The sequence below is a fragment of the Oncorhynchus kisutch genome, linkage group LG15, assembly GCF_002021735.2.
Source record: "Oncorhynchus kisutch isolate 150728-3 linkage group LG15, Okis_V2, whole genome shotgun sequence".
NCBI lineage: Eukaryota > Metazoa > Chordata > Actinopteri > Salmoniformes > Salmonidae > Oncorhynchus > Oncorhynchus kisutch.
In genome coordinates this window covers 18072000-18099327 of record NC_034188.2, presented here as the reverse complement: position 1 = coordinate 18099327, position 27328 = coordinate 18072000, and the positions used below count along the sequence as shown (strand labels likewise).

At 44.2% G+C, this 27328-nt stretch overlaps 1 protein-coding gene across 6 annotated transcripts in view; it reads left to right on the top strand.

Moving 5' to 3' along the window:
- mbnl3 (muscleblind-like splicing regulator 3) overlaps nt 1-26084 on the top strand; it is a 91878-nt gene extending 65794 nt beyond the window's left edge. Inside the window, exons 4-10 of one of the 6 annotated variants that reach the window (XM_031789784.1) lie at nt 891-1076; nt 1726-1938; nt 2085-2318; nt 6455-6605; nt 9840-9950; nt 14557-14651; nt 18407-26084. In XM_031789784.1, the coding sequence (XP_031645644.1) occupies nt 891-1076; nt 1726-1938; nt 2085-2318; nt 6455-6605; nt 9840-9950; nt 14557-14651; nt 18407-18409 (993 nt within the window). In that variant the 3' untranslated portion in view covers nt 18410-26084. The remainder of the gene's footprint in view (nt 1-890; nt 1077-1725; nt 1939-2084; nt 2319-6454; nt 6606-9839; nt 9951-14556; nt 14652-18406) is intronic. The other 5 variants (XM_031789783.1, XM_031789787.1, XM_031789788.1 and 2 more) reach the window with 5 other exon arrangements.
- The last annotated feature ends 1244 nt before the right edge of the window (nt 26085-27328 follow it).

Sequence of the window (27328 nt, the reverse complement as noted above, 5' to 3'; positions counted from 1 at the left end):
CAAATTGTATGCATAGAGCTCTGGGTGTCAATTAGGACACCCTATTCCCCTGAGTTTAGCCTTTGTCAGCATGGTACCATGAACATAACTGTGCAAAGGTGAAAATAGTGAAACCTGGCAGACACACAACAGGCGCTATTTCAATAACACTTCATTTGTCAATTTAAAAAAATAAATCCTTGAATACCTGGGTACATAGTGTAATTGTTACTAACATTTTAATTTGGTTCAGAGATAGTACTATGTCAATTAAGAGGTAGAATTAAACAGTAATTTCATTCCCTGCACTTTTTTCTCTCAATGTCCTCGATACTCCCAGTAGGGATATATTACAAAATAAAACACTCCAAATTGAGTTCTATGTTGGTGTTAATTACCTTGCATGTACTGTCTCTTATGACTTACTATCACTGCCTATATCACTATCTACTGTGTGATATTCAGTGAGGGATTTTCTATCTCAAAATGGACTTTACTGAATTTCTACTTTATCCCATGTTTGAGCATTTACACCTCAAGTAATGCACTTCACTTCAAGGGTGAGTATCCCAAATGGCACCCTATTACTTATACTGTATACTGCAAGCCCTATGTGCCCTGGTCAGAAGTAGTACACTATATAGAGAATAGGGTGCATTTGGGATGTACCCCATGATAGAGCTTGAACAGCGTTTCCTCCTAAATTACATGGAGGTCTCCATCTTGTTGTCTTTATGGCTGTCCTGTCAGGGGAACCCCAGAGTGATTGATCCCCCAATCACATTACTCTAATCTTCCTGACACTCCGGTTCATCTCTCCTAAATCTAAATAGCTAAGAGATGCCGCAATTCATCAGCTACGATGCACCACAACTCAGCCGCTCTCTCTTCTCTTCTCTCCCCCTCCCCAGGGACGCTGCACGCGTGACAACTGTAAGTACCTGCACCCCCCTCCCCACCTCAAGACCCAGCTGGAGATCAACGGGAGAAACAACCTGATCCAGCAGAAGACAGCAGCGGCCATGTTGGCCCAACAGATGCAGTTCATGCTGCCAGGAGCCCAGTTGCAGCCCATAGTGAATAGCCCACACTACACAGTGAGTACTTCATGTATAGTGCATAGTATGTAGCCCACACTACACAGTGAGTACTTCATGTATAGTGCATAGTATGTAGCCCACACTACACAGTGAGTACTTCATGTATAGTCCATATAATGTAGCCCACACTACACAGTGAGTACTTCATGTATAGTCCATAGTATGTAGCCCAGACAACAAAGTGAGTACTTAATGTATAGTCCATAGTATATAGCCCACACTACACAGTGAGTACTTCATGTATAGTCCATAGTATGTAGCCCACACTACACAGTAAGTACTTCATGTATAGTCCATACTATGTAGCCCACACTACACAGTGAGTACTTCATGTATAGTCCGTAGTATATATCCCATACTACACAGTGAGTACTTCATGTGTAGTCCATAGTATGTAGCCCACACAACAAAGTGAGTACTTCATGTGTAGTCCATAGTATGTAGCCCACACAACAAAGTGAGTACTTCATGTGTAGTCCATAGTATGTAGCCTACACCGAACCATCCTCATTATTTAGTCAACACATTCGATTTACACAGTTATATTTCTCCATTTATCTACAGTTTGAACCATGGCTGTTCACAGGCTGTTTCTGTCTGATCTCCCCTCATTTCCTCCCTCTCTCCACCTCTCCTTCTCTCTCAGACTACGTTCCCTATGACTCCAAGTATGTCGTCCCTGGCCACCAGTCCCAGTATGGCGTTCAGCCCGTATCTGAGCCACATGGGTCCAGGGATGGGCCTGATGCCTGAGCTGCTACACCAGGCCCCCCTGCTGGTCCCAGGGAGCCCCACCGGCCTCCAGGTCATGGGCAACAGCAGCTCCCAGCAGAAACACATGCGGACAGACAAGCTGGAGGTATGTGTTGTGTGTGTTTGTGTCTTTGCAGTAGCCCAGTCTGTAGCAGAGAAATAGAATGATAGAATTTAATAGAATCATTCTTGTCCTGTGGTCCGAACTCCTTCTCTGACTGTGCCACCCCCCCCAACCCTAACACCACCCAGGTATGTCGTGAGTTCCAGAGGGGTAACTGCACGCGGGGCGAGGGCGACTGCCGCTATGCCCACCCTATGGAGGCAGCCATGGTGGACGGCAGTGAAAACTCAGTCATCGTCTGTATGGACTATATCAAGGGCCGCTGCTCCAGGGACAAATGCAAGTACTTCCACCCCCCTGCCCACCTGCAGGCAAGGATTAAGGCCGCCCAGCACCAGGCCAGCCAAACCGCCAACGCCATGGTGAGTCATGGTAAACACTACTGATGGGTTAAATATTGATACAGTTGCATATCGTAATATTATTTTGGTCAATATTATATCAATACTTTGAATTTAAGTGTTTTTGGGGGTGGGTTGTATGTAGCGTAAGCTACTGCTAGTCGGCTGTACCTGAGCCAAAACTGGTATTTTTTGTCCTATATCTTGTTCTCCATCTTATTTTTAAATAGGCAGCGCTAGCTAAAGGCAAGCAATACTGAAGCATGCATGAGAGCACCAGCTGTTCCGGACGACTATGTGATAATGCTCTCGGTAGCCAATGTGAGGAAGACCTTCAAACAGGTTAACATTCACAACACCGCTAGGCCAGAAGGATTACCAGGGTGTGTACTCAAAGCATGCGCGCACCAACTGGCAAGTGTCTTCACTGACATTTTCAACCTCTCCCTGACCGTGTCTGTAATACATACATAGTCCCTGTGCCCAAGGAAGCGAAGGTAACCTGCCTAAATGATTACCGCCATGTAGCACTCACGTCGGTAGCCATGAAGTGCTTGGAGTGGAGCGGGTCAAGAGTTTCAAGTTCCTTGGTGTCCACATCACCAACAAACTAACATGGTCCAAACACACCAAGACAGTCGTGAAGAGGGCATGACAACACCCCCCATCACTGAGGCCAAGCTTCCTGACATCCAGAACCTGTATACTAGGCAGTGTCAGAGGAAAGCCACAAAAATGGTCAAAACTCCAGTCACCCACGTCATAGACGGGTCTCTCTGCTACTGCACAGCAAGCGGTACTGGAGCGCCAAGTCTAGGACCAAAAGGCTCCTTAACAGCTTCTACCCCCAAGCCATAAGACTGCTGAACAATTCATCAAATGGCCACCAGACTATTTACATTGACCCCCCCCTCGCTGTTTATTATCTATGCGTAGTCACTTCACCCCTACCTACATGTACCTCGACTAACCTTCTACCCCCACATTGACTCGGTACCTGTAACCTCTGTATATAGCCTCGTTATTGTTAATTTATTTGTGTTACTTTTTAAATAATTATTTACTTTAGTTTATTTGGTAAATATTTTCTTAACTATTTCTTGAACTGCACTGTGGGGGCCTGTAAGTAAGCATTTCACGGTAAGGTCTACACTTGTTGTATTCGGCGCATGTTACAAATAAATAGATTTCATTTTATTTGAATTTCAGACGCATCTTTGATCTGCATTGGTTCTTTGTAATCTGCAGAGACTGAGTTTATATTTCACGTGTTTAAAATGTTCTGCAGTTGGTTATTTATTTACTGTTGCTAAGCAGGATAAGGGCAGCACACCACTAGCACATTACCCACCAGAGATGAAAGAATGTATTTTCTTGCTGTATAGTGTGTGAAGTGTTTTTTGCTGGAGGCTGGCTTGTGTTTGAGGCTGGGGCCGCATCCCAAATGGCACCCTATTTCCTATATAGTGCACTACTTTTGACCAGAACCCTCTGGGCCTATGTATCTTCTGTCATATAAGGAGGCAACAGGAGTTCAATCTGACAGGATGAACAACAGCAAACAGACTGTCTGCATTGCAGGTGTGTAAAAACACAATAGAGAGAGAGTGGGAGGAAGGGAGTGAGACAAAGAAAGATGTGGAGAGGGAAGGAAAATATAGATTTTTTAAAGCATTTTGGGCATTTTTTCTTGTTCATCTGCATTTGTTGGTCCTCTGGTCTGCTTCTATGGGTTGATTGTTTGTCAGGCTTCACTCCCGTCAGGTTATATCATCATTCTCCTTTGTAATCATTCATGTTTTTGCTTCTCTGTGGGTTGTTTCCTTCAACTTCACCTTCATCTATTCCCATTATGCATCACGCATCACATCTCTCTCTCTCTCTCTCTCTCTCTCTCTCTCTCTCTCTCTCTCTCTCTCTCTCTCTCTCTCTCTCTCTCTCTCTCTGACCTCACCCCAATTTCCACTGGTTTACTGTCTGTGTCATTTGCTTGATCCTCATTGGTTGGCTGTCATCGTGTGCTCACTGCTTGTTGTGCTAACCCCGCCCCCAGCCTGTGGTATTTTTACCTTTTTATCACTATCTTTTCTGATTTCACTTTTATGTGTGTAAGTGTTTCTTCCATTTCTGTCCGATGGTGCGTCACATTTTCCATCAGAAAATTGATTCTAGACTGACAGCCCTGTTTTGCTATGGTTGGTCTGAGGGATTTCTGATACAGTAGCATCCTCTATAGGTGGGGAACTACCAGCAAGGGCAGTGATGCTGTTCAAGCCTCAGAATGGTTTTCATGTTAGGGTAGTAGGCTGTTTCAGAGTAGTTTGACACGAAAGGTTTTTATGTAATTCAAAGTACATGCAGTTGAAGTCAGAAGTTTACATACTCCTTAGCCAAATACATTTAAACTCAGTTTTTCACAATTTCTGACATTTAATCCTAGTACAAATTCCCTGTCTTAGGTCAGTTAGGATCACCACTTTATTTTAAGAATGTGAAATGTCAGAATAATAGTAGAGAGAATGATTTATTTCAGCTTTTATTTCTTTCATCACATTCCCAGTGGGTCAGACATTTACATACACTCAGTATTTGGTAGCATTTTCTTTAAATTGATTAACTTGGGTCAAACGTTTCGGGTAGCCTTCTACAAGCTTCCCACAATAAGTTGGGTGAATTTTGGCCCATTCCCCCTGACAGAGCAGGTGTAACTGAGTCAGGTTTATAGGCCTCCTTGCTCGCACACACATTTTCAGTTCTGCCCACAAATTGTCTATAGGATTGAGGTCAGGGCTTTGTAATGGCCACTCCAATACCTCGACTTTGTTGTCCTTAAGCCATTTTGCCACAACTTTGGAAGTATGCTTGGGGTCATTGTCCATTTGGAAGACCCATTTGCGACCAAGCTTTAACTTCCTGACTGATGTCTGAGATGTTGCTTCAATATATCCACATCATTTTCCTCCTCGTGATGCCATTTATTTTGTGAAGTGCACCAGTCCCTCCTGCAGCAAAGCACCCCCACAACATGATGCTGCTTCACGGTTTGGATGGTGCTCTTCGGCTAGCAAGCCTCCCCCATTTTTCTTCCAAACATAACTATGGTCATTATGGCCAAACAGTTCTATTTTTGTTTCATCAGACCAGAGGACATTTCTCCAAAAAGTACGATCTTTGTCCCCATATGCAGTTGCAAACCGTAGTCTGGCTTTTTTATGGCGGTTTTGGAGCAGTGGCTTCTTCCTTGCTGAGTGGCCTTTCAGGTTATGTCGATATAGGACTCGTTTTACTATGGATATACAGTGGGGCAAAAAAGTCTTTAGTCAGCCACCAATTGTGCAAGTTCTCCCACTTAAAAAGATGAGAGAGGCCTGTAATTTTCATCATAGGTACACTTCAACTATGACAGACAAAATGAGAAAAAAAATCCATAAAGTCTCATTGTAGGATTTTTAATGAATTTATTTGCAAATTATGGTGGAAAATAAGTATTTGGTCAGTAACAAAAGTTTATCTCAATACTTTGTTATATAACCTTTGTTGGCAATGACAGAGGTCAAACGTTTTCTGTAAGTCTTCACAAGTTTTTCACACACGGTTGCTGTTATTTTGTCCCATTCCTCCATGCAGATCTCCTCTAGAGCAGTGATGTTTTGGGGCTGTTGCTGGGCAACACGGACTTTCAACTCCCTCCAAAGATATACCTCCAATTGACTCAAATGATGTCAATTAGCCTATCGGAAGCTTCTAAAGCCATGACATCATTTTCTGGAATTTTCCAAGTTGTTTAAAGGCACAGTCAACTTAGTGTATGTAAACTTCTGACCCACTGGAATTGTGATACAGTGAATTATAAGTGAAATAATCTGTCTGTAAACAATTGTTACAGACTTGCCAAAACTATAGTTTGTTAACAAGAAATGTGTAGAGTGGTTGAAAAACAAGTTTTAATGACTCCAACCTAAGTGTATGTAAACTTCCGGCTTCAACCGTAGATGCATTGTACTACACAATTTCTGAGCCCAAATGCTGACACTTTCACTTTCACTTTCACTCTCTCTCTCGCTCTCTCTCTCTCTCTCTCTCTCTCTCTCTCTCTCTCTCTCTCTCCTCTCTCTCTCTCTCTCTCTTCCCCTCTCCCCCCTTTTCTACTTCCCCAGGCCCTGCCCCATGGGGCAATGCAACAGCTACCAAAGAGGCCCACCTTAGAGAAGAGTAACGGGGGTGGTGCTGTGTTCAACCCCAGCATGTTCCACTATCAGCAGGCCCTGGCTAACATGCAGCTGCAGCAGCCAGCCTTTATCCACCCTGGTGAGTCTAGTCTACTCTGTCAAATAGAATAATTTGGCATTCCTTTTAAAAAGTAAGTAGACTGAATTATTCATTCAATTAAGTTGGGCAAACTTATCTATCCTGAGTCTGATTTAGATAGGTGAACTAAGTGTACTGGGGAGGGCTAGCTAGGCCAAACAGACTGACACAGGGCTAGCTAGGCCAGACAGACTGACACAGGGGAGGGCAAGCTAGGCCAGACAGACTGACACAGGGGATGGCTAGCTAGGCCAGACAGACTGACACAGGGCAGGGCTAGCTATGCCAGACAGACTGACACAGGGGAGGGCTAGCTAGGCCAGACAGACTGACACAGGGGAGGGCTAGCTAGGCCAGACAGACTGACACAGGGGAGGGCTAGCTAGGCCAGACAGACTGACACAGGGGAGGGCAAGCTAGGCCAGACAGACTGACGCAGGGGAGGGCAAGCTAGGCCAGACAGACTGACGCAGGGCTAGCTAGGCCAGACAGACTGACACAGGGGAGGGCTAGCTAGGCCAGACAGACTGACACAGGGGAGGGCAAGCTAGGCCAGACAGACAGACAGACACAGGGGAGGGCAAGCTAGGCCAGACAGACTGACGCAGGGCTAGCTAGGCCAGACAGACATGGCAGCTTCACACTGTACTGTCATCTGGGGGTCAAGTTAACTGCCAACGGTCTAAATAAGGACTGCACATGGAAACAGACAGAAGAAAGGACACAGCAGAATGTCAAACAAACATAATGTCAAACATTAGTACTACGACATATTACTATGAACATATTACTCAGGAGTACTGATATACATACCAGTGGATGTCTATTTGATAGAGGGGATGTGTTATGGTATAGAATATATTGTAGGGACATGAGAGAAGAAAGCGGGTTCCTTGTGAGTATTGAGGAACTCTCGCTCTGTGCTGAGTGTATACAATGTCCTGTCTGGGATAGAGCTTATTGGGTGTACTCTGTCCTTCTGTCAGGGATAGAGCTTATTGGGTGTACTCTGTCCTTCTGTCAGGGATAGAGCTTATTGGGTGTACTCTGTCCTTCTGTCTGGGATAATTCTTATTGGGTGTACTCTGTCCTGTCTGGGATAGAGCTTATTGGGTGTACTCTGTCCTTCTGTCTGGAATAGAGCTTATTGGGTGTACTCTGTCGTTCTGTCTGGGATAGAGCATATTGGGTGTACTCTGTCCTGTCAGGGATAGAGCTTATTGGGTGTACTCTGTCCTGTCTGGGATAGAGCTTATTGGGTGTACTCTGTCCTTCTGTCTGGGATAGAGCTTATTGGGTGTACTCTGTCCTTCTGTCTGGGATAGAGCTTATTGGGTGTACTCTGTCGTTCTGTCTGGGATAGGGCTTATTGGGTGTACTCTGTCCTGTCTGGGATAGAGCTTATTGGGTGTACTCTGTCCTTCTGTCTGGAATAGAGCTTATTGGGTGTACTCTGTCGTTCTGTCTGGGATAGAGCATATTGGGTGTACTCTATCCTTCTGTCTGGGATAGAGCTTATTGGGTGTACTCTGTCCTGTCTGGGATAGAGCTTATTGGGTGTACTCTGTCCTTCTGTCTGGGATAGAGCTTATTGGGTGTACTCTGTCCTTCTGTCTGGGATAGAGCTTATTGGGTGTACTCTGTCCTGTCTGGGATAGAGCTTTTTGGGTGTACTCTGTCCTGTCTGGGATAGAGCTTATTGGATGTACTCTGTCCTTCTGTCTGGGATAGAGCTTATTGGGTGTACTCTGTCCTTCCCTCCTACTCTCACTCTATTTTTCTCTCCTTCTTCCTCCCTCTCTGTCCCCTGCACTCTGTGTCTTTGTCCCATGCTTAACCGGTCCCCTGCTATCACGCACAAATACTGGCACAATCTGCTCTAGGTGGCCTAAAGTATGCAGCAACAGCACACTCTGGGAGAGAATGTATAGATCTCTGACTGATCCACTCCTCTACTTTCCTCAGCTGTTCCATCATCAGGTCTATATTGCTATTAAAGTATCACAATAACAATTGATATGCCGTATCTATCCAAACTTAACAGCAATGAGCAATTGAACACTATTAATGCTCTCTGCATCCTATGCCCTCCACTGCTCTGTTCCCGTGTTCTGTGTTCTGTCTGTCTGCCTTTAAGCCTCCATGTTGTCTCTGCTGTGTTCTAGTTGACTGTGACAGGTTATATTAGCCATTATTTACACGCTGTTCTTGTGGCTTGCACTAACCTGAATGTTGTTTTTGTCTTGTCCTGTTGTCTGTCGTCACTCTCTCTGTGTCAATCACTCCTCCCCTTTTGCTCCCCTCCTCCATCCTCTCATCACCTCCTTCTGTTGTCACTATCTTCCTTCCCCTCACCCATCTCTGCATGCTGTGGCAGGCTCAGTCCTGTGCATGGCGCCATCAGGAGGCATGGGTAGGTCGGCTCGGTCACTCACTACTGCTGGGGGCTTGGAAGAGGTGTGGGGACTGTGGTTGGCCAGATAGCTAGGAGAGAGGGGGGTTGGTAGTATATGGACTCTGTGGTTGGTCAGATAGCTAGGAGAGAGGGGGGTTGGTAGTATATGGACTCTGTGGTTGGTCAGATAGCTAGGAGAGAGGGGGGTTGATAGTAGATGGACTCTGTGGTTGGCCAGATAGCTAGGAGAAGAGAGGGGGAGAATGATCAGCAACGCGTCCTATGAAGATAGTGGATGTATTTCTCAGATTGTAGTTTAGTAGTTCTAGTTGTAGTATATTCTAGAATCATAGTTAAGTTCCAGACCCCAACACCAAGTACCTTGGAGGATATGACAGTAGATATTAGTCATTTTGGAGCCTTCATGTTGTCCCACTGGTGTCTGCCTGTCCTCTGTCTGCCTGCCTGCCTGTCTGTCTGTCTGTCTGTCTGTCTGTCTGTCTGTCTGTCTGTCTGTCTGTCTGTCTGCCGCTGTGCTTGCACTTGTCACCCCACTTTAATTTCTGATACAAAAAAAACAACTTATTTCAACATTTTAGTTGTGTATTATTAGAGTTTGCTAGAGTGTGTGTGTGTCTCTATGTCAGCTCAGATATCTCAGTCCCAGCCTAGTCAGTATGAGGTTGCTGGTCTCCCAGGTTGTGTCCAGAATAGCACCCTATTATAAATATATAGTGCACTACTTTTGACCTCTGGGCTCAGGTCAAAAGTAGTGCACTATGTAGGAAATAGGGTGCCATTTAGGATTCAGTTTAAGCCTGCTGCCCCGTCTCTTGTAGGGCTTATGAAAGGGCCGGCCCCGCTAGCAGTGGATGGCCGTTGGGAGAGGCGGGACTGGAGCAGCTGCAGGCACCCCCACAGCCGCCTCTTGTCAGCGCCTGGATTCACTGGTGAGGGGAATCCACAGCTGGTCTCCCCCTCTACCTGACCCTCTAACTCCCCCCTTCCTCTACCTCCCTCTCTGCCTAGCCTTCTTCCTCCCCTCTACCTCCCTCTCTACTTGACCCTCTACCTGACCCTCTACCTCCCCCTCTGCCTAGCCTTCTTCCTCCCCTCTACCTCCCTCTCTACCTGACCCTCTACCTCCCCCTCTACCTGACCCTCTACCTCCCCCTCTGCCTAGCCTTCTACCTCCACCTCCCCCTCCACCTCCCTCTCTACCTGACCCTCTACCTCCCCCTCTGCCTAGCCTTCTACCTCCCCCTCCCTCTCCACCTCCCTCTCTACCTGACCCTCTACCTCCCCCTCTACCTGACCCTCTACCTGACCCTCTACCTCCCCCTCTACCTGACCCTCTACCTCCCCCTCTGCCTAGCCTTCTACCTCCCCCTCCACCTCCCTCTCTACCTGACCCTCTACCTCCCCCTCTGCCTAGCCTTCTACCTCCCCCTCCACCTCCCTCTCTACCTGACCCTCTACCTCCCCCTCTACCTCCCTCTCTACCTGACCCTCTATCTCCCTCTCTACCTAGCCTTCTACCTCCCCCCTCTACCTCCCTCTCTCCCTGACCCTCTACCTCCCCCTCTACCTCCCTCTCTCCCTGACCCTCTACCTCCCCCTCTACCTCCCCCTCTACCTAGCCTTCTACCTCCCCCTCTACCTAGCCTTCTACCTCCCCCTCTACCTGACCCTCTACCTCCCCCTCCACCTCCCTCTCTACCTAACCCTCTACCTCCCCCTCTACCTCCCCATCCACCTCCCTCTCTACCTGACCCTCTACCTCCCCCTCCACCTCCCCCTCTACCTCACCCTCTACCTCCCCCTCTACCTCCCTCTCTACCTGACCCTCTACCTCCCCCTCTGCCTAGCCTTCTACCTCCCCCTCTACCTGACCCTCTACCTCCCCCTCCACCTCCCTCTCTACCTGACCCTCTACCTCCCCCTCTACCTCCACCTCTGCCTAGCCTTCTACCCCCCTCTACCTCCCTCTCTACCTGACCCTCTATCTCCCTCTCTACCTAGCCTTCTACCTCCCCCTCTACCTCCCTCTCTCCCTGACCCTCTACCTCCCTCTCTCCCTGACCCTCTACCTCCCCCTCTACCTCCACCTCTGCCTAGCCTTCTACCCCCCCTCTACCTCCCTCTCTACCTGACTCTCTACCTCCCCCTCTGCCTAGCCTTCTACCCCCCCCCTCTACCTCCCTCTCTACCTGACCCTCTATCTCCCTCTCTACCTAGCCTTCTACCTCCCCCTCTACCTACCTCTCTCCCTGACCCTCTACCTCCCGCCCTATACCTCCCTCTCTCCCTGACCCTCTACCTCCCCCTCTACCTCCCCCTCTACCTAGCCTTCTACCTCCCCCTCTACCTGACCCTCTACCTCCTCCTCTACCTGACCCTCTACCTCCCTCTCTACCTGACCCTCTACCTGACCCTCTACCTCCCTCTCTACCTGACCCTCTACCTCCCTCTCTACCTGGCCTTCTACCCCCCCTCTACCTGACCCTCTACCTCCCCCCTCTGCCTTCTACCCCCCCGCTACCTCCCTCTCTACCTGACTCTCTACCTCCCCCTCTGCCTAGCCTTCTACCCCCCCCTCTACCTCCCTCTCTACCTGACCCTCTACCTCCCCCTCTGCCTAGCCTTCTACCCCCCCCTCTACCCTCCCTCTCTACCTGACCCTCTACCTCCCTCTCTACCTGACCCTCTACCTCCCCCTCTGCCTAGCCTTCTACCTCCCCCTCCACCTCCCTCTCTACCTGACCCTCTACCTCCCCCTCTGCCTAGCCTTCTACCTCCCCCTCCACCTCCCTCTCTACCTGACCCTCTACCCCCTCCCCTCTACTTCCCCCTCTACCTGACCCTCTACCTCCCTCTCTGCCTAGCCTTCTACCCCCCTCTACCTGACCCTCTACCTCCCCCTCTGCCTAGCCTTCTACCCCCCCTCTACCTCCCTCTCTACCTGACTCTCTACCTCCCCCTCTGCCTTCTACCCCCCTCCCTCTACCTCCCTCTCTACCTGACCCTCTATCTCCCTCTCTACCTAGCCTTCTACCTCCCCCTCTACCTCCCTCTCTCCCTGACCCTCTACCTCCCCCTCTACCTCCCTCTCTCCCTGACCCTCTACCTCCCCTCTACCTCCCCCTCTACCTAGCCTTCTACCTCCCTCTCTACCTGACCCTCTACCTCCCCCTCTACCTGACCCTCTACCTCCCTCTCTACCTGACCCTCTACCTGACCCTCTACCTCCCTCTCTACCTGGACTTCTACCCCCCCTCTACCTGACCCTCTTCCTCCCCCTCTGCCTAGCCTTCTACCCCTCTCTACCTGACCCTCTACCACCCCCTCTACCTGACCCTCTAACTCCCCTCTACCTCCCTCTCTACCTGACCCTCTACCTCCCCCTCTGCCTAGCCTTCTACCCCCCCTCTACCTCCCTCTCTACCTGACCCTCTACCTCCCCCTCTGCCTAGCCTTCTACCTCCCCCTCTACCTCCCTCTCTACCTGACCCTCTACCTCACCCTCTGCCTAGCCTTCTACCCCCCCTCTACCTCCCTCTCTACCTGACCCTCTACCTCCCCCTCTGCCTAGCCTTCTACCTCCCCCTCTACCTCCCTCTCTACCTGACCCTCTACCTCCCCCTCTGCCTAGCCTTCTACTGTATCTAGGGGAAGGTAGCTCCTCTTACTGTATCTAGGGGAAGGTAGCTCCTCTTACTGTATCTATGGGAAGGTAGCTCCTCTTACTGCATCTAGTGGAAGGTAGCCCCTCTTACTGTATCTAGGGGGAGGTAGCTCCTCTTACTGTTTCTAGGGGGAGGTAGCTCCTCTTACTGTATTTAGGGGAAAGTAGCTCATCTTACTGTATCTAGGGGAATGTAGCTCCTCTTACTGTATCTATGGGAAGGTAGCTCCTCTTACTGTATCTAGGGGAAGGTAGCTCCTCTTACTGTATCTAGGGGAAGGTAGCTCCTCTTACTGTATCTAGGGGAAGGTAGCTCCTCTTACTGTATCTAGGGGAAGGTAGCTCCTCTTACTCTATCGAGGGGAAGGTAGCTCATCTTACTGTATCTAGGGGACGATAGCTCCTCTTACTGTATCTAGGGGAAGGTAGCTCCTCTTACTGTATCTAGGGGAAGGTAGCTCCTCTTGCTGTATGTAGGAGAAGGTAGCTCCTCTTACCGTACCTAGGGGGAAGTTGCTCCTCTTACCGTACCTAGGGGGGAAGTCGCTCCTCTTACTGTATCTAGGGGGAGGTAGCTCCTCCTACTGTATCTAGGGGGAGGTAGCTCCTCTTACTGTATTTAGGGGAAAGTAGCTCATCTTACTGTATCTAGGGGAATGTAGCTCCTCTTACTGTATCTAGGGGAATGTAGCTCCTCTTACTGTATCTAGGGGAATGTAGCTCATCTTACTGTATCTAGGGGAATGTAGCTCCTCTTACTGTATCTAGGGGGAGATAGCTCTCACTGTAAAATCAGTGTGTGTGTGTGTGTGTGTGTGTGTGTGTGTGTGTGTGTGTGTGTGTGTGTGTGTGTGTGTGTGTGTGTGTGTGTGTGTGTGTGTGTGTGTGTGTGTGTGTGTGTGTGTATGTGTGCGCGTGTGCTTTTCTAAAAGCTGTGTTTCTGTTTTTTATGCATGTCCTACCCGGTATTAGTTTTTTCATCCATACCCTTCTGCATTTAACATGATGATGCTGATTTCTACACATTCGGCCTGTATACCTGTCTGTTGCATTTGTTTCTGATGTATTCATTCCCTTTTTGAAATGGCACGTGATGCATCACACTCCCACAGAATTGTTGGAAAGTAGTGCACCCAAAGGGAATAGGGTGCCATTTGGGATGCAAACTATCTGACCTTTCACTTTAATGAAATCATAATGTCAGTCAGGAGGGAGATGGTGACTTTGTCCCAAACAGCACCCTGTTCTCTTTATGGAACACTACTTTTGACCACGACCCTTAGCCTGCTGTGTACACACTGCTATCTCCTTCCCATCTCAAGACTAACTTATTTGATTATTTTTAGAATATTTCCTCAACATATTAATGTGATTCAGTTATGTGATAAGGATGATAAATGAGTGTCATATTATATTAGCTAATGCCTTTACGTTTTTTGTGTGAGTCTGTGGTTCACAGAAATAGTATTTTGCTTCTTTTTTTCTGTTATTCATTTGCTCCCTCCCTACACATGTACTCCCTCCATCTGAATACAATTATCAGATGCCTTAGTCTGATTCGATTGTATGAAATAGGATTTCTGACATATTTTGTTAACGACTATTAGATTTGAGACAATATTGAATATTGTTCATCAGTTTTAACATAGTTGTTTCTCCTTTAATTGGAACAAGTCATGTCATTTAATTTTTCTCTTATTTCATTTGCATGTCTCGGTTCTTGTTGAAACCCCTCACCCCCTGGCAATGTCGTCACATGACTTCTTGCCATGACTTTTACTCCTCTTCCACATTTCGCCATGGTAACCATAACATCCCCCCCTCCCCCCACCCATCCCCCCTGTCTCTCGTCCAACTCGCCTGAATAAAAGTACCCATGATGCACGGTGCCACCACCTCCACTGTTTCGTCGGCCTCGACCCCAGTCACCAATGTTCCTTTCGCAGAATCAGCCTCCTCCAATCAGGTTTGTCCCTTCATTTTGGGTTCTCTCTTTGGTTTCTATCTGTATGGTGTCAGGTCTTTGGCCATTAAAACTCAAATTTTTTATCATTTAATATACATACATACTGTATGTGTTTCACATTTTACTTTTTTCAGTCACGTTTTAATGTGACACACTGAAAGTAGATTTTTTGGGTGGATTCTGTTGCATTTGGGTCTAGTGTTAAGCCATCTGTGTCACTCTGTCTGTCAAATAAAATACATTTTTATTTGTCACATGCTTCAGAAACAGCAGGTGTAGACTAAATGTTAAATGCTTACTTACAGACCCTTCCCAAAAATTCAGAGAATTTTTTTTGTTACTGAAATAATAGAAAAGTAAAACACGTAATAATAGAATTAATAATAAATACACAATAAGTAACGATAACTTGGCTATATACACGGGGTACCAGCGCCAAGTCAATGTGCAGGGGTACGAGGTAATTGGGGTAGATATGTACATATAGGTAGGGTTAAAGTGACAGAAAATAAATAGTAGCAGCAGCGTATGTGAAAAAAGTTAGTGGAAAAGGGTCAATGCACATAGTTAAATAGTTAACCAAATAGCTACCCGGACTAACTATTTAACTATCTTATGGTTTCGGTGTAGAAGCTGTTTAATGTCCTGTTGGTTCCAGACTTGGTGCATCAGTACCTCTTGTCATGCAGTAGCAGAGTGAACAGTCTAGGACTTGGCTGGAGTCTGACCATTTTTAAGGCCTTCCTCTGACACTGCTTGGTATAGACGACCTGGATTTCCTGTTGATGTGAGCCATGACCAGCATTTCAAAGCCCCATAGCACTCAGATGTGAGTGCTATGGGACGATAGTCATTTAGACAGGTTATCTTGGCATTCTTGGTCATAGGGAATATGATGGTCTGCTTGAAACATGTAGTTATTATAGACTGGGTCAGGGAGAGGATGAAAATGTCAGTGAAGACACTTGCCAGCTGGTCAGCGCATGCTCGGAGTACGCATCCCGGTAATCAGTCTGGCCCTGCGGCCTTGTGAATGTTAACCTGTTTAAAGGTCTTACTCACAGTGGCTACAGAGAGTTGGATCACACAGTCGTCCGGAACAGCTGGTGCGCTCATGCATGGTTCAGTGTGGCTTTCCTCGAAGCGAGCATTGAAGGCATTTAGCTCTTCTGGTAGGCTCATGCCACTGGGCAGCTCGTGTTTGTGTTTCCCTTTGTAATCTGGGATAGTTTGCAAGCCCTGCCAAATCTGACAAGCGTCAGAGCTGGTGTCGTAGGATTCGATCTTAGTCCTATATTGATGCTTTGCCTATTCGATGGTTCATCAGGTAGAGTAAAGCGGTTTCTTATAAGCATCCAGAATATTGTCCCGCTCCTTGAACGCGGCAGCTCTAGCCTTTACCATGGCTTCTGGTTGAGACATGTACGTATGGTCACTGTGGGGACGACGTTGTCCATGTACTTATTAATGAAGCCGGTGGTTAATGTGGTAATCTCCTCAATGCCATTAGATGAATCCTGGAACATATTCCAACCTGTGCTAGCAAAACAGTCCTGTAGCTTAGCATCCACTGCATCGGACCACTTCCGTATTAAGCAAGTCACTGTTTGAGGTTTTGCTTGTAAGCAGGAATCAGAAGGATAGAGTTATGGTCAGATTTTCCAAATGGAGGGGGCGAGGGAGAGCTTTGTATGCATTTATATGTGTGCAGTAAAGGTGATCTAAAGTTTTTGTCACGTGTAGTTGCACAGGTGACATGCTGGTAGAAATGAGGTAAAACGATTTAAGTTATTCCTGCATTAAAATCCCTGCTACTAGGAGCGTCGCTTCTGGATGAGCATTTACTTGTTTGCTTATGGCCCTAAACAGCTCGTGGAGTGCGGTCTTAGTGCCAGCATCGGTTTGTGGTGGTAAATAGACAGCTACGAAAAATATAGATGAAAACTCTCTTGGTGAATAGTATGGTCTACAGCTTATCATGAGGTATTCTAACTCAAGCATGCAGAACCTCGAGACTTCCTAATATTAGAGCTTGCACACCAGCTGTTGTTAACAAAGAGACACACACCTCCCGCCATGAGCTTACCCAACTGCTGTTCTGTCCTGCCGATGCATAGAAAAAACTATTAGATGTACAGTGCATTCGGAAAGTATTCAGACCCCCGCGCTCTGGAGCAGGTTTTCATGCTGCCACCACCATGCTTCACCGTAGGGATGGTGCCAGGTTTCCTCCAGACGTGACGCTTGGCATTTAGGCCAAAGAGTTCCAGCTTGGTTTCATCAGACCAGAGAATCTTGTTTCTCATGGTCTGAGAGTCATTTAGCTGCCATTTAGCTGCCTTTTTTTGGCAAACTCCAAGCAGGCTGTCATGTGCCTTTTACTGATGTGTGGCTTCCGTCTAGCCGCTCTACCATAAAGGCTTGATTGGTGGAGTGCTGCAGAGATGTTTGTCCTTCTGGAAGGTTATCTTCTCCACAGAGGAACTCTTGAGGTTTGTCAGAGACCATCAGATTCTTGGTCACCTCCCTGACCAAGGTCCTTCTTCCCCGATTGTTCTAGGAAGATTCTTGGTGATTACAAGCTTCTTCCATTTAAGTTTCAAATGTCAAAAAACCTGTTTTCGCTTTTTCATTATGGGTTATTGTGTGTAGATTGATGAGTAAAATATTGTATTTAATCAATTTTAGGATAAGGCTGTAATGTAACAAAATGTGGAAAAAGTCAAGGGGTCTGAATACGTTCCGAATGCACTGTATGTCAATCTGAAGTGTATGCAAATTGATTATACAAGTGGTTAGGCATTTTCAATTCTCAAATGCTTCTCAAAAAGACTAAAAGAGAAGTAGTCAATGTTTCCTCAACCAGGAAATACTATCATGCATGTTATTGATGTTTGTTCTGTGTGTACAGTTAAGGACAAGGTGTTGCTGCTCTGTTTTGAGCCAGCAGCAGCTTTCTATTCATCCCACACATACTGTACCTCTCCCCATCTTCACAACAACTTTGTCAAAATGACTTGGCCATTATGACTGACCATCCATGTTACTCCTAGGAGTTCAGCTTCTTCTACTCAATGGTCACACGCTTTATGCACAACTCCAGCTGAGGTTTAGGTCTTAGAGAATGTTTTGAACCAAATACAATGTTTTTGGTTTCAGACAAGTTTATTGTTAAACACCCATTCTGACACTAACTGTCACTCCTTGTTAAGAGTCTCAATGAGCTCACTGCATTTGGGTGCTGACCTGTATAGTAGGAATCATCAGCTTACATAGTCATTTTAGCTTCTTGTAAGACAAGTGGCAAATCATTTGTAAAAATAGAGAAGAGTAATGGCCCAAGGCTACTGCCCTGAGGAACACTGCACTGTACATATCTGATGTTAGAGAAGCTTCCATTGAAGAATATTCTCTGGGTTCTATTGGATAAGTAACTTTCCAACCATGTGATAGCAGGTGATGTAAAGCCATTTTCTATAATAATAAATTATGATCAATAACATCCAAGGCAGCACTGAAATCTAACAATACAGCTCCAACTATCTTCTTATTATCCATTTATTTTAGCCAATCATCATTCATCTGAGTCAGTGCAGAGCAAGTTGATGCATTACAATACTGTACTACTTTTGGTGAAATGACATTATCCCTCTCTCCAGTTGTTTTCTAGGTTTCATTTCTCCTCTTTCTCTCTCTCTCCTCTCTCTCTCCCCCCCCCCCCCTTTTTCTCTCTGTCTCTCTCTCATCTCCTCCAGTAGACCCTTCAGAGGTTCTGAGTGCCGACCCAGTGGACCTTCAGTGCGTCCCCATGGAAGCCCACTTCTGCCCTCTCCCCAAACTCCTGATGGCTGCTCCGGTGGCGCTGAACCCAGTAACCCTCCCATGAAACCCCAGTTAAAGCACCCGACAACACCATCAAACCCTTAGTCATCCCCAACCAACCAACCCTGCCCCCAAAATACCACAGTCAACTATTTGAATGCAACAAACATGTGCCTAACCTACAGTGCACCCCAAGTGAGAGGTAGTGTTATCCTCATTAAGGAGGTATTCACATAATAAAAAAGTTGACTTGGTTTTATTGACATTTATCACAGGCAATACTAAAGCTTGGACCCATTACTGTTGATGTAAAGCCAGCCCAGACTGATGCACATTGACTTGAAGGAGCAGACTGAAGGAGAGGCTCCCCAGTTCTTACAGCCATACAAACCCACACCTTTAACACACAAATACACATACACACTAAAAACAGCAAATCCTCTTGGAGACTAAGCTGAGGATATGAGGCGTAAGGTCGTATAATCTTACACAGCTGACTGTTCCCTCAAAGTCAGACAGTCTGGAAAGAAAATGAGTGACAAGTCAGACAAGAAGAAATAAGTAGTCTGCAGAGCTTGGATCATTCTAGAAGTAGTCTGCAGAGCTTGGATCATTCTAGAAGTAGTCTGCAGAGCTTGGATCATTCTAGAAGTAGTCTGCAGAGGTTGGATCATTCTTGAAGTAGTCTGCAGAGGTTGGATCATTTTAGAAGTAGTCTGCAGAGGTTGGATCCTGTAGATCATTCTAGAATGCAATGTTGTTTTCTTCATCTTTTCTTTTTCACTTCAAAGAAATGTGTTGCGTCTCATTTAATGTTTACAGTACGTTTCAAGACGGCTGAAGCTTAAAAGCAGTGTGTTATTATGTTATTAGTTCAGAGAGGCTAAGCTCCTATGGTCCAATTCAAAAATCTCACCCAAGGTCTCATATATGATGTTCATTTGTCTGTGCCTTTTGAGTTCCCAGCTATGTAGGAGATTTGATGTCTTATCCCAAAACAACTGAAGTCAATGACTTAAAACCCAATAGCCTTGATCTCAGACAAAGTATAGACAAGTGTTTCTATTGACACACAAGTCTATAGCTCCTCCTGTGTATATATTGCCTGTCGAAAGGTCTCTCTGTTCGGGACTAGGTCCTGTGACAAGCTCTCTTCATGAGATGATTTTTGGGTCGTTACACGAATAGAGTGCCTTTCAATTGAACTGTTAGATCACGTACATCGATGTTCTAACTAGTCTCGTCAATCCCAGACCTAGGGCAACAGCACTGGGAATCATGAAAAAGGAAATTGTCCTCTTCAGACAGAATCACAAGTTTGGGTAGGCGGGGCTTAGAATGCAGGCAGGAATTGTGAAGAACTCTTACCGTGGCCTGTAGAGCCAGACATGCCAGAACTTCGCAATTTGAAACCAAAGTTTGCAGGCAAAACCTTTGCAGGGGTTTTAGTGAAGGTAGTTGATGCAAACTAGCCACTTGTGAAATACACTCATTAAAATAACCTCTGTGAGCTCCAACTTGTTAGCTACAATTCTGGGCAACAAGCGAATAAGGCAGTGACGTAAGAAAGAAGGAAATCCCAACTCCACCCTTTACTCTATGTCAAATGGACTTTGTCTTAGTACAGATGTGTATGCTGGAAGACTGGTGCATTGTGGGAGGTAACCCATCTGTCTAGAGAGACTATGCTCTAACTTAACAAAACCATTTTCATTCAAATAAGTTATTTGTTTTCTCTAAAAATCCACATTTTGCCATGTCCCATGTCTTGTTTGTCCAACTTCTAGGAAGATTTTAACTCACTTAACTCCAAGTTTTTCAGATGTTTTCATGGTCATTTCTGAAGATGTTTTACTTATTTAATGTAATTCCCCCTCTGACATCATTGAACGTCTGTGCACGCATGATAGAACAGCAATGTACTGCTATTTTATTTTACCACGATGCCGGATGCTCCTCTCCTCCGTTTAATCAACAAAACAAAAACAATATCACCTTTGCTCGGGCCGAAGAATGGCGCTGTTATTCCCTTGTGTGGATTTCAACTTCAAACCTCTTGAGATGGGAAAACATGTTTGTTATGAATTTTAACATGTGCTCCTCATGACAGAATGTTACGATTAAGTGAAAGCGTTATTTTTGACAAAATTACACTTCCCAAAAGGTCATCTATTCGTGGAAGGGACACATTATTGAAACCAAAAATGAAATTCAATGTCGAAATCTGAAATAATACTTAGTAATATTTCTTGAACTTTCTGGAACCACTGCAGAGGCTGCATCAGGGGAGTTGCTTTGCTTGTCTGAAAGGTCTAGCATGCTTACCTGTGTGCCAATGATTCTATAATGGAGGTTTGTCTGTGCCAATCATTGGTGTATACTGTATCCTGAATAGAATTCCTTTACTGTTGTCGGATTGATATCTGAGTGGATGTTTCCCCTTCAATGAGCCGTCCCTTTCCATGTCAGGGGTCAACTGATATTTGCAGATATTTTTTGGGTCAATCTCCTGCATTCATGCTTAAGTAAGTGGTAAACATTTTTCTAAATGGTGTGTTAAGAATATTTTAATGGAATGGATTTGACAAAAAAAATGTGGTTCTGCAGGGAGAATATTGAGTAAGCTTGAAATTGTTCTGTCTGTAAAACATGTATTTGATCATAGTCACTGTGTCCTTACTTTCAATCATCAGCAGACTTTAAATGCTACAAATATAGTGACCTGGTGGGACAGTACCGACCTAAGTAGAGGAAATAGAAGGAGATAGTGAGAGACTGAAAGAGAAACTGACCCGTTCTGGAGTCAAGTATTTGGTCTTAAAATGGTATCCAGAATTATTACAAAATGGAGCAGAATTGCTATGAAAATGGATAGAGACAATACATTAGCTGATATGTTTAGGTGAGTTTTAATGTGCCTCTCTCACTCGTTTTCAAGTCTTCTGAAACCAATCACTGTCCATACACTGTAATAACTGACTTTTCAGTCTTTTCAAAACAGATGATACGTTGACTAGCACTGCCTGTCTGGCGCCATTGATCTGTCGTGTCTCTGTAGTTTCTTCTTTGAAACAGCTGTGCTGTCTCATCTTTTGATGAGAAAAAAAGTAATCAGCCTGAGTGGGTGGCGTGTTTAAATGTTTTAATTAATGACACTGAATCATTGAGTTGGACGTGGAAATGTTGAGACGTTTTCCACATCTTGGGGGAAATGGATATTGACAGGAAGCTATTCATGTTTAAGTCATGTCATTTACGTGGTGAATGTATCTAATAGCCTCGAGCGGCATGTTGAAATGTAATGATTCATTATATAGGCTATTTCTATTAAGAGGTCAAATGCAAACCACGGTAAGAAAACATACTGTGTTAAGAAATGTTTTAAGTATGTGTGTGTATTGTTATATAGGTTTATGTTTAAATGTTTGTGAGTGTGAGTACTTTCTGAAATATCTTTGGACAAGTGTGGTCCCTGCATTTTCCTCCTTTCTTTGATGCATTCAGATGCATATTAGAAATGGTCCTCTCTTAATCAATGAAATTGATATTAGAATGTCTAGACATATTCATTTTGTCTAAATTGTATAGCTTTGAAGGACTTGCGTTGCCCAGCCAAGATGAAAATCTATCTTCTCTCTCTCCCCCCCTCTCTATGTCACATCATTATGCCTTCTCCAACTGCTATCCAGCTGGAAATAACAAAATACTTGATTTAAGAAAAAGAAAATGTACCTCGTAGGGGGGGGGCGTTAGCATTTTAAGTAAACTTACATGTTTAAGAGGTGTGTTTTCCTTGTACAAGAACATAGTTAACTAGAGTAATTGTAGTGTTGTTGGTACAAATATATTATTCTTTCTATCTTCATCCTTTACCATTATGTTCCAACGTTTCTCCCTCTCTAAATGGTACTTGATCGAATTTCCGTCACATTTTTAGTCTTTATTCCTAAATCACAATATCAAAGATGTGACTATTTATGGACAGAACTGTTAGTGGTATTTTCACCCATTTAGATTTGTTTTTATTGTTTATTCGACATTTGAAAAAAGTCATAGCATGAAAATAAGATAATCTTCATTGATACTTAATTAATAGTTTGTGTAGTTTCCATTTAAGAAAAACTAAAAATAGAAATTATATAAAAAAATATATACATTTGTATCTATACAATGATAGATTCATTGTTACTTATTAATAGTACGTTGTTGTTGTTGCTGTGGCAACAGAACGACAACATGGCTACCTTTGTCAATCTTAATTGTGAATTCTTTCACATATGAATTGAAATAATGTACAACATTAACTTATTCAGAAAGGGAATGTCTAGTTAGATTGTCTTGGATTGCAAGATGATTGAATATTTTGTAAGAAAAAGTCAAGTTAAATCCTTAAGGTCCAAAGGTCCTCTGGGGAGATCAGGTGTTTTGTTTGTTTATCTTTTGGGTTTGATTCGTTTTTATTTCTGTATTGAGTTTTTTTGGAGAGTAAGAACGCATCTCAGCTTTTAAAATGATCACCTTAAATACCAGGAGGGTAAAGAGACTTTGGGACTGGATACAAGATTGAAATAATTCTGCTAAATTGAGTCATTATAGACTTATGACCTGATTTGATTTGCTGTTTTTGATCACCACATTACATTGGAGTTGAACTGGCCCATACATGCTGTACAGAATTTGCTATGCGTCGTCTCTATGCATTGTATTGCCAACAATTTTCACCTAGGCTCATAGGCTTATACTATAGGCCTTCTGTCCACCTGGACAGGGAGTGCTGATGTCACCGAGCTCTTGGATTGGTCCTCAGTATGAAGTCTCTTTCCCCCTGTGGCCTGCCCAGCTGTGCTGGGAGATGTTGATGCTCGCTGGAGCTTTAAGGGATCCAACCGGTGTACGAATGTGTGATATTCACCTCGTTTGCACTTATGTACATAAGTAAGTCAAAATATTCTGAATTTATTTTGAATAAATATAGAGAAAAGAACTGATAAAAAAAATCTAATTTACTGTATTGTTAAGAAATACAGATAAACAATTATCATTTTAATACAGTGTAACAAAAGAGAGTTGTTTTTGAGGGATGTGTCTTTGGTTTTGTTATATATGTGCCCTGCTCCTATCAAAACATGATGGTGCCTCTGTTAAGAGAAAACATCATGTGTCAAAAAGAAGCGTTGTAGTTTGCCATACTTTATAGAAGCACATTTAGAAGTCCAGCTATGTCTGATCCTGAACCAGTTTAGTTATATATATATATATATTTAGTTAGAACTATATGCATTTAGTTAGAACTTATAGAACTATATGCATATAGTTAGAACTTATAGAACTATATGCATATAGTTAGAACTTATAGAACTATATGCATATAGTTAGAACTTATAGAACTATATGCATATAGTTAGAACTTATAGAACTATATGCATATAGTTAGAACTTATAGAACTATATGCATTTAGTTAGAACTTATAGAACTATATGCATATAGTTAGAACTTATAGAACTATATGCATATAGTTAGAACTTATAGAACTATATGCATTTAGTTAGAACTTATAGAACTATATGCATTTAGTTAGAACTTATAGAACTATATGCATTTAGTTAGAACTTATAGAACTATATGCATATAGTTAGAACTTATAGAACTATATGCATATAGTTAGAACTTATAGAACTATATGCATATTCCCTTTAGTAAACAAATGAATGATATTTACGTTTCCATCTGGTGTTCTCCTGTTTGATAACACAGTGACACAGTAAATCAGAATGGTAGTTTACATAAAACTAGGGTTGCAAAGCTACCGGTAATTTAACGAAGTTACTGGAATCTTCTGTATTTTTTGGTAATTAACAGGTAATATATGGCAATCTATGATAACTTTGGTCATTTATACTTGAATACATTTTTAAAAACGTATTCATATATAGTTTTCATATTGTCCATTAGTTTCTAGCAGATATGATTCAAGAGAACATTTATTCAATTAGAATGTAATCAACAATGGCATTATTTTCAATTAACTCTGCAATGCTTCTAACTATTTACTAAACTGACACCAGTTTAGCTACACAACATTTACAACAAAGACATATTAACATAGTCTTAGTAAATAGTCTTAGTAAACATAGTAAAATAATGAAAAGTGTGTAAAAAAATATAAAAGGATATTTCATGCTTAAAGCCTCGTATTAAACCCCAGTGGTATTCACTAAGTTGATGGTTTATATTTAGAAAAATGTTTTACAACTTTGCCATTGTATTTTTTTAAATATTAAAATCTTGTTATTTGATTGTTCTATATTTGACATGTGATAAGGCCACACAGAGGGCCAGAGATCATAACAGACACCTGTGGTCATCTGAAGTACCCAGAAGGGCCAGAGATCATAACAGACACCTGTGGTCATCTGAAGTACCCAGAAGGGCCACTAGATGTGTTTTTGATCATTTACATTAAATCCTTGAAATGTACCAAATTTCAGGTAGTTTACTGGTAAACTTTGAAATTGTAATGTAATAAACCCTTCCTTTGCAACCCTATATAAAACTAGATTGGTTTCAAGATCAAACTGTGTTAGGATTTTCTACACTATCAGTCCCATCATTCTGCATGCAATTCGATGTGCAGAAGAACCTGTGAATTTGGTGGTCCACCTTCTGTCTGTCTAGGAAATGACATCCTCTGACAGTGGGAAAATAATGGATGTCAGGTGTGCGCAAAAACAGGAAATAATTTGCTACTCGTGTGTATTTGGTTTGTGAGAAGGGATTTTTCTTTACTCATTGTCATTATCCAAAAAACAATCAATCTGAATTCTCCACAGGATTTTAGTCAGATCTGGATAAAAAAAACTGGTTTTACTACAATCACACACACTTGCGAAACAAACATCCCTGACGAAAACTTCTGTTCATGCGAACTTGTACATTTAATGCTCTTCAATTGCTTTGGAAGCCAATCATTTTGTTGCCATGGCACTTGTCCTAGCGGTGGTGGAGGGACTGGGTCTCAGTGGATTGGTCCAAGGCCTTTCCACTGTAAACAGAGGAGAGGACAACCTTCCTGTAGACTGGGGATAAGACTGGGGGTCAAGGCTCCCAAACTTTTAACAACTGATTCAAAGATCAGTTTCATAATGTACATCTGTGTGTGTTGATGTGAAAGCAAAAACATAACATCTCATTCATGGCAAGTGACCACAGAATTTGTCCCTTTAATTTAAATTACTATTAGTTGCTTTGGGTGCTTTCTTGGATATTAGTTGCCTGTTTCTGCTTGCTTGGCAAGGCAAAGCCAAGGAGTGAACAAACTTGCACCCAGGTAAAATATTGGGTTTGTTTAAAAGCATTTCCGTTGGAGAGAAGGCTGTCCATTATGCTCCTCTCTCCCCCACTCTAGGACAAAAGTGAAATTGACTGCTTTGATTCCTGGTATGAAAATGCTTCTCTTTCACTTTCTATTTAGCTTGTTGTGCTTGTACGTGCTAGAGAACTGTGCTACATGCCAATTATTTTTGCTATGTATAAATATATAGGTATACATACACATATGACTTATGTTATTTTTGTTTTACCTTTTAATAAAGCACTTAATTGGTGATCTATCTTTTTGGTCTGTGTGTATTGTTCTTCTTCTTCATTCAGTTACATCTAGACATACTAAAATGGTAGGAACTAAAAGAAAACACTTTGGATATTATGAGGAAATGATCAGAACGAAGTTGAGGACCCAATAGTTCATCTGACACAAGACCCAATTCAAACACTTATTTTTTATTTACCCTTTATTTTAGCAGGGAGTCAGTCCCATGAGAGATGGCAAGGTGAGAGAGCAAGAGGGAGAAGGGGTGTCTCAGGCTCTATCAGATCCTCCTCTCCACCCTCTCAGGGCTGGGTGTCTCGGGCTCTATCAGATCCTCCTCTCCACCCTCTCAGGGCTGGGTGTCTCGGGCTCTATCAGATCCTCCTCTCCACCCTCTCAGGGCTGGGCGTCTCGGGCTCTATCAGATCCTCCTCTCCACCCTCTCAGGGCTGGGCATCTCAGGCTGTGCAGACTCTTGGATTGCATTCTACCTGACATATCGCTCTTACCAGGTGACATGGAGAGGATCTGTGTCTGCACCACATGCTCACACTACTGGTGTCATCCAGGACTCGTTTCTAGGCCCTCTCCTCTTCTCTCTATACACCAAGTCACTCGGCTCCGTCACCAAGTCACTCGGCTTCCCCCCTTCTGACACTCAGGTGCCTGGAAGACCTCTCAGCTTGGATGTCGGCCCATCACCTCAAGCTCAACCTCAACAAGCTCTTCTTCCCGGGAAAGGCCTGCCCCCTCAAGATCCTTCCATCACGGTTTGACAACTCCTCAGTGTCCCCCTACCAGAATGCAAATAACCTTGGCGGGAACCCCTGTTCTCTGCAAACATCAAAACAGTGACTTGCTACTGCAGGTTCATGCTCTACAACATCTGTAGTACCTTTCCTCACACAGAAAGCTGCTCAGGTCCTAATCCAGGCACTTGAAATCTCCCGTCTGGACTGCATCTCTCTGTTTGCTGGGGTCCCCACTTGTGCCATCAAAAGCCTGCAATTTATTCAGAACTCCACAGCTGCCTGGTGTTCCACCTTCCGTAGTTCTCCTATGTAATCCCGCTCCTCCGCACACTCCACTGGCTTCCAGTCGAAGCTCACATCCATTTTACCTCCATCTTGCCTACAGAGCAGCAAGGGGAACAGGGGTTCAGCTCCCGCTCAGCCCAGTCAAAGCTCTTCTCTGTCCTGGCACCCCAATGGTGGAACGAGCTTCCCCTAAACTTTAGGACAGTGGATTTATTACCTGACCATCTTC